The 7,975-nt window shown below is 45.8% G+C and overlaps 1 protein-coding gene across 3 annotated transcripts in view; it reads left to right on the top strand.

Moving 5' to 3' along the window:
* Nucleotides 1–7,975, top strand: part of LOC109293655 — a 36,335-nt gene that overhangs the window by 16,336 nt on the left and 12,024 nt on the right. For 2 of the 3 annotated variants that reach the window (XM_019511699.1, XM_019511698.1), the window contains exons 4-6: nt 1,585–1,730; nt 3,862–4,038; nt 4,868–4,984. In XM_019511699.1, coding sequence (XP_019367244.1) covers nt 1,585–1,730; nt 3,862–4,038; nt 4,868–4,984 — 440 coding nt within the window. The remainder of the gene's footprint in view (nt 1–1,584; nt 1,731–3,861; nt 4,039–4,867; nt 4,985–7,975) is intronic. The other variant, XM_019511700.1, reaches the window with a different exon arrangement.

Genomic DNA, 7,975 nt, shown 5'->3' with positions numbered 1-7,975 from the left:
TGCATGACAAGGACTTAGATGGGTAAGAGACAGCACAGAGATCTGGACAGATTAGAGAGATTGTGCAAAAGAGGTCACATTTTGTGGGTAGTGGGGAGGCAAGAAAAAGATACAAGAGTCTATTCTCTGCAAAATCCAGCCTAGAACCTGGAATGGGCCCCTCAGATTCCTTGTCTCTGCTGTCAGCAAATATCAGTGAAATCCACTGGCAAATATGATTTCAAAAAGAGTTTCCTGCTTTTTATTTTAGCCATATAAGAACATTATGTGTGTTTTCTATGGTTGCACACAAGTGCCTCTCAGAGGGTTCAGACATGGCAACTGTGAGTTCTCACACCTTAATCAAAGGGGTAGATGTCTTGAATAAAGACAGCAGAGATGCCTTCTCCTAAATGTTCATTAAAAGCAAGTTTTAAAATCCCTTTCCGATTCAATTGCTGTTTTCAGTGCCTTGTGTTTTATGGCATTAGTGTCACTATACAGAAGCCTCTATAGACTTCTGCAGTACACAAGAAGTGACTTTCTAATATTTAAAAGGAAGAGCAAGCAGAAATAGAAACCTTTAGGACAAAAGATATTCCTAGTCTTTTTATTTTCTTTTTTTATAGTGTTTAAAGAAGCAAAACAGGCTAGTCACAAGGCTAGTTTTTTCAGTCTGCTAAGCATGTTTGATAGCTTCTTACAATTAGTAAGAGTGAAAGGGGAACTCTGTTCTCTTGAATGGTCCGGTTAGAAAAGCCCAAGTGATTACAGAAAGATGGTTACATTATTTTGAAAACTGGTGCTTTGTTTGCATGTGCCCCATCAGCCCACTCATATCCCAGGAGTGGGATATGAGTTGCTCACTCCATGTAGGAAGTCCAGGGAGAGTGTTTCCCCAGAAGGAACTTGGTACTTTTCAGTCACATGAATGAAACAGAATGGAGATAAAAGGAGCAAATGTTCTTGGGGGAACAGAGAAACGGTTCCTGTTCTTACAGTGGGGAAAACTTTGCTTCCTTGTTCCTACTTAGGCAGAAGGGCATGAAGAGAAGAACAATGGCTGTTGGCTAAAATTTTAGTGCCCTTCCAGATACTTCCTCTCAGTTCCAGTGTCATGTCTGAGTCTTTCCTGCATTAGAAAGTTTTCAGGTTTTCTGTAACAAACAGAAGTTAAAATGAAAGCAATCTATCCAGTACTGTCCAGCAGACAAGTTGTCAGACTGTTCCTAGGTCTAGTATCACCTTCAGCGTCACCCATAATGTACTGGGGCAAGTTGAGCAATACTAAAATCCGGTGTGTGTTTGAAGGTTGAATTCCTTGCCAACACAAGATACTCATCTTCCTTATTGGCCCCATTACGAAGCCTATGCAATTTCAATTGATTTTGTTAACAAAACAAATAACACTGTCATTTGGTCTGGGTTGTTGATGGGTTGATATTTTCCAGGTGCTGCTTTCTAAGGAATCTGAAAGCAAACCAAAACGTGGCCTTTGTAAGTTTTGGATTAGAACACAGTGTTATCTGCATCAGGTGTAAGGAACAAATTCCCTGCATGCAGTCTCAGTCCAGTTGGTTACTGATCTGTGTTTCCCCTTCTTAGTGTTCTGTGTGTACTACGTGACCAGAGGGATCCTGCAGGAGAATCGCCAGGAGCTCATTGTCTTCGTTCTCTCCATCGTGCTGGTGATGTTTCGATCCATTGTAAACTTCATGGTTCTTGCTGAAGAACAAAAGCCAAAGCTCCTGGTCAGCATCCCAGTTTGATTTCTTTTGCTTTTCTCTACACATTAACTTCAAATATCTCAGCAAAGCATCCCACATGAGGCGGCATCACAGGGAATACTGGGCATTTATTTTTCCTGCAGGGGGCCATAAAGTTTGTCATCTAGGTACTATTATGCCTTCATTATCACAGTTACCTGCATGCAGTACACACATCATTGGATTTTATCTTCACTGCGGTTGGGGAACTGAAGCACAGAGCTAGAAAACTGACTTGCCCAAGATCACACAATGAAGTCTGAGCTGGGAACTGAATCCCCTTGCAGGACCCTGACATTAGCCCAAGTTCCCTACCACTATGCATAGCTTTGGCATTCAGCTTTAAAGGAAGCTGCAAACCTACTGGGACAAAGGGGTGGCTGAGGGATGTGGTATTTAACTTACCGTGCTTCTGTTTATTAAGCTAGTTCTGTGCAGGGGTATAGTTAAGCTTCTTCCCTCCTGCTTCCAGATAAAGCATCCCCCTTTTTGCACATATCCCCTCCAGGGTGGGAAAGAATTTCCCAGCTGCAGTTACCTTGACATTAATTGGGGCACACAGGAATACTGCAAACAAGTCACTTTAGAGATGAAAGCTGTACTGGATTGGCTCATTCAATTTACATACCAATAGCATATGTAGTTACTACTTCCGTATTTACAGTGGGCAGGGTTGAAAGGGTCGGCAGCTAAAAGGCGTCACAGAGATGCAAATTACTTGATTGTATAAATCCAGGCCATCTGCTTATATATTAAACAGAGGTCTGGTCTGCAAGTTTTATAGGTAGGGGTGATTTTTTTTTTTTTACCATACTAGTTACATGGACAAGAGGTTTAGTACAAAATGACAGGTGCTATCCCAGCTTTACTTATTTATTTATTTATTGCTTCCTGAGCAAAAATAAGCATTTTCATACCAGTTATAATTGTATCCACACTAGGGCTGTTTTGGCATTTTAGCTGCAGCAGTACAAGTAGAGCAGCAATAGTTGCTAATGCAGACAAGGCCTCAGATGCAGCTATTTGTACAAACCCCAGAAGGTTCAAAGTTATACTGGTTTCCCTCGATTTATATTGTACGTGCATTCCTGGAGAATAATGCATAAACTGAATTTGCATAAAGTGAACCCGCTTTACAATGTAACAAATAGGGAAAGCTTCCCATGGCAGGGAGGGAGGGAGGCTGGGAACAGGGAAGGAGTTGGGGGGAAGGATGTCACTCCCGGGGCTGCACAAGGTAGCAAAGCAGAGGGAACAGAGCAGCACTCACCCCAGCCCTGGCTGCAGCAGCCTTGGGAATGGCTGGCGCCAGCTGCCTGCAGCCACAGGGCTACACCATGCTCTACCTGTCTTCACTCACTTCTGGTCCTCAGCTGCGCCATGCCCTGGTGCAGGCAGCTGGTGTCAGCTGCTTGCAGGGCCGTTGCAGTCAGGGCTGGGGTGAGTGCTGTGCCCTGTGCCACCTGGGACTCCACTTGTCTGCACTCACCCAGCCCGTGCTAGAACAGCCCGGGGAGCAGCCGACACCAGTTGCCTGCATCACAGCACGGCCCAGCCCAGGAGCTGGGGTGAGCCCAGGCACGGGGGGACAGGTGGAGCCCAGCCCGTCTGCTCCTGGGGCTGCTGCAACTGGGGCTGGGATGAGTGGGGCTACTGCCGTCTCCCCTCCCCCCACAGACTCACCTACTTGGGCAGGGGGGCATCTATGCTGATCGCATAACTGTGAATTTACCTCTAATATAACGAATTATGGGTCTAAATATGCTCATTGCATAAGAGCAAATTTGCATATAAAGAACCCGCATACATGGAGAAAAACCTGTATTGAACTTACTAAACATAGTGTTTTGACCATTGAAACTAACAAGGAAGATTCTCTCCTCAGCAAGTCAGACTTTCTACTTCTTTATGCAGACATGGAAACTCCCAAAAAGTAATCTCCTAAAATAAGCTAGTCATTGTCTGATTTCCTTGTTCCTTCTCTGTTATTTCCAACCATAACAAATTAATTGTAAGTGCCGGCTTTGTCTCCACCTTTCTGTTTACAGCTACCTGGCTGTAGTGCGGCCAGATCACATAGGCCACTCTAACCACTTGGATTTTCTTTTCTCATCAGGCCCGCTTCATTCTGATCCTTTTGGTTGGAGCCTTTGATGTCATATGTGCCATCATCCTCATTCAGAGTCAAAGTATGATGGCCTTCCGGGTGGGCGGAGCTCTGGAAAGCCTCCAGTCACAGTATTTTATGTTGAACCTTTGCTTTTCTATGTTGACCTTTGATCTTCAGGCACAGGTACTAATAACTTCTGCTTAGTTTCCTTCTCCCATGAATATTAACTGTAAAGTAGAATTGGCCTGGGGCACAGAATACTTCAGCAGTGACCCAGCTTCCGGGTTCTGTTCTTGAGCTTAGCCATTGACTTTCCGTATGATCCTCTTTGTGCCTCACTTTCCCTACCTAATTGCCTTTAAAGAGGAATATGGCTAAAGTCCACAATGTTGATCTAGATAATATTTTCCCCTTGTCATGTCAGACAAAGCTGAAGCAGTATCATACTATTTGGAAGGAAGTTTGCCCAGACATGCAATGACTCCCAGAAGTTTTGCTGTACCACTGTTTCCACATTCCTCAAGTGGGAAAGGCTTATCAACAAATAGCTTTGCAGCTTGTGCAGTTCCTGCTTGGGTATCATTTGAACTGCTGCCTCTACGTTTGGCACCAAAATACTGGATGTGGGAGAATTGTATTCTAGTACAGAACAACTTGACCTAGCAGAGCTTGGGTAGCAACCCAAAGCTCCAGTTATCTACAGTGAACCACAGAGCCCTCTTTGGGAGAAGGGGGTTCAATATGAACTGTTCCCTTTCCAGTATGCTTCTTGCTAGTGCTATATCCTGTGAGCATATTGTTGGTGCTGATATAGGTTAAAGGGTATAATGTAAGTCCTTGCTTCCCCACTTTGGTACTAGCATGTTTTCCTAAGGGAGAGGTATTCTGCTTTTTAAGCTCTACCCCCTTTGACCCCTGGGAGCTGGTGAGATCGCCTCAGTCACTTTGCATCTTTGGACTTGCACAGCTTAAAAACAGCAGTTTCATGGTTTCTCCGTCTCTTGCCTCTCAGCTCTGCTTGTGTGTTCTGCTGCTGACGAGTCTGCATGAAATTACCCTTGCACACAGCATCATCCTAGCAACTGGGGTCCTCTGGGCTTGTCTGAAAGTAACCATTGGCATCATTGCAGTAAGTGTTAATTTCTGAGTAGGACTCCAGGAATTCTATAATTCCAGGGCAGGGAGTCGGACCTGATGATCTGTTTAGGTCCCTTCCTGCCCTATGTACTATGATACTGTAATACTATGATAATGGGACATACACTCCTTAGGGAATAGGTGGTCACACTGGGGATGAAAACATGTCTGGGGATCACAACCATCCCACGCTTTACATAGTCAAGAAGACATGGGTAGGTCCACCATGAAAAAGGATGAGTAGCACTGAATTAGGGCACCCTTTAAAATGGTAAATGACTATATTAAGATTGAAATAAGGTCTTGCGAATTTGAAATTTTGGATTTTAGGTTAAACTTGAGCACAAGTTCCACTGAAACCTTTGGGAGTTCTGCCCCAGCCAAAGCTGCAGCATCAGGACCAAAGTTGAGTCCTATCTTTTTATCTGATGTTGCCTGGAATGAGTCAGGTTCAGAATTTCCAGCATTTTTCTGATTGCTTCATCCACTCATGCAAATTCTTAATGGATGAAGTGGTGTTTTGTACAGCGAGTTACACATACCTTTCCGGAAGCCTGCAATTGTTTGCTTTTCCACAGGTACTATTGACTTACAAAGGTAACCAAAATAAATGGGAATTTTAAAAACTGTTTCCCTCTAGGTGAAATGCTGCATACAGTCAACCCTCACCTGAAGCCAGGCATCTGTTTACAGAAGTTGCAACAGACTCCTCCTCCTCCTCCTCTTTCTGTGAGAATAGCAAAGCCATCTTGAAATGCCTGGGCAGGGAAGTCAGACAGTAAAATGCCCATCTGCACTTTTTCTGTCTGCACTTAGATACCCGAGTAAAGTGTTAGATCTCTGCTTTCTGACTGTGTCAGAGAGACAGCTGAAGCAGGGAGGGTAGTTTCTGGACAGCAATACATCTCCCATCAGGTTTTTACCACCCAATGTCAAAAAAACAAGTTTAACCTGAATAGCTGCCCTGCATAAATCTCTTGGACTGTGGCTTTTCTCAGATTCACCTGGAGGTTGAGAACATGTTACAAGTTACATAATGACCCACACAGTCTCTCTGCATCTGTGGTGAGCTGTTCTTGCATCACTGTAAAGATGCTCCAGTGGATCACCTGCCTGCTTCTTACCACCCTGCTTTGAGACTTCCCTGCACTACAGTCTCTCTTCTCCCCTTGCTTTCTATTGTTTTCCAGTCCCCTCCTCCCTCTGTCTTGGGCTGGTTTCCCACCCTCCAGTTTGGAAGTTGATTTCCTTTCAGCCCTTGTTTCAGTGGGTAAGGGACATGGAAAATAGGGCAGACATGTACCAGAAGAAGTTACCCAGTCCACCCCCTTGCCCCAAGGCAGGATCAGATACACCTAGCGAACCGCATATTGTGCACACCCCATCCCCAGTCATCTGTCATTGCAAAAAGGAGCCCTGTGTAGTGCCCATCACAGAATGTAAGGCTGCCATTTGTGCCACAAAATCTCGATGTATCCTGCAGAAGGTGTCTGGCACCCCCACCTTTAGGATCTTGGCTGCAGAGATACAGGTACTGGCCACTGCCAGGAGGATACTAGGCTTCATATGCCTGTAGCCTGCTGAGCTATCTGGGCAACAGTTGGCTCTGGCAGGTGCATGGTGCCCTGTGATTCAGCACATCTGTCCTTGAGCAGCCCTGCCCTTCTTGTGAAGGACACTGGAGTCTGCTGCTTCCCTCAGGGAGAAATGTATCACATCTCGTCCTCCCCAGCCCCTGGGGCTGAGCACTGAAAGAACTGCTGTGTCACAAGGTTTTCTGTTGCTCTCCCCCTCCCAGACTTTAGTCTTCAGTGACTTCATTTCCCTCCAGGAAGAAAAAAATTGAAAATCCCAGGGTGTCACGTCTGCAGGTTCAGGTTCCAGAAACAGCAATGTTCTGGGGTGATTTCAGACTGCATCTCAGGGAACCAAGCAGAGAGACTAGGTCCTTTACAGCTCTGCAGAAAAGGACCTGGGGGTTACGGTGGACAGTAAGCTGAATAAGCCAACAGTGTGCCCTTGTTGCGAAGCAGGCTAATGGCCTACTGGGCTGTATTAGTAGGAGTACTGCCAGCAGATTGAGAGAAGTGATTATTCCCCTCTATTGGGCGCTGGTGAGGCCACATCTGGAGTCCTGTGTCCAGTTTTGGGCTTTCCACTACATAAAGGATGTGGACAAATTGGAGGGAGTCCAGCAGAGTGTAGTGAAAACAGTTAGGAGGCTAGGGACTAATGACTTATGCAGGAACTGGGTTTATTTAGGCTGGAGAAGAGAAGACTGTGGGGGTATTTAATAGCAGCTTTCAACTACCTCCAGAGAGGAGGGCTTCAAAGAGGATGGAGCTGGACTGTTCTCAGTGGGGGCAGATGACAGAACAAGGAGCAGTGGGCTCAAGTTGCAGCAAGGGAATTTTAGGTTAAATATTAGGAAACACGTTTTCATGAGGAGGGTAGTAAAACACTGGGACAGGTTACCCAGCGAGGTTGTGGAATCTCCATTCTTGGAGGTTTTTAAGACTCAAGTAGACAAAGTCCTCGCTGGGACAATATAGTTGGGGATGGTCCTGCTTTGAGCAGGGGGTTGAACTAGATGACCTCCCGAGGTCTCTTTCTATGATATGTTAATATGACAGTAGCTTCCATGGAGTCACCATACTGAAAACCCAGCAGCTTCTCTGCTGAACCTTGCTGAGAGTCTGACCAGGTGGCTCAAGCCAGCATTGTCTGGCTGTGGCCAATTTCCCTTCACTTCCCTTCCCCCCCCCGGCTTCAGTCTTGGCCCATAACGTCACCTGTCACCCTGTCTCGGGGCACTCAAGCTGGAACAGCCCATCCTGCAGAAGTGCATGGGAAGGAGGGCAAGTGGGGACAGGAGAATGATACCTGTGACCCAGACCAAGCCTTGAGCTCAAGTCTGCAACAGTAAAAGATAGTGAGTTAACTTTGGCACACTGGCTGGGAGGGCTGGCTCTGTGCTCTGGTG

Source organism: Gavialis gangeticus, unplaced genomic scaffold, assembly GCF_001723915.1.
Source record: "Gavialis gangeticus isolate Ggan-Ray unplaced genomic scaffold, GavGan_comp1, whole genome shotgun sequence".
In the NCBI taxonomy this organism is placed as follows: domain Eukaryota; kingdom Metazoa; phylum Chordata; order Crocodylia; family Gavialidae; genus Gavialis; species Gavialis gangeticus.
The sequence above is the reverse complement of the archived record's forward strand: the minus strand, read 5'-3'. Positions and strand labels throughout refer to the sequence as shown.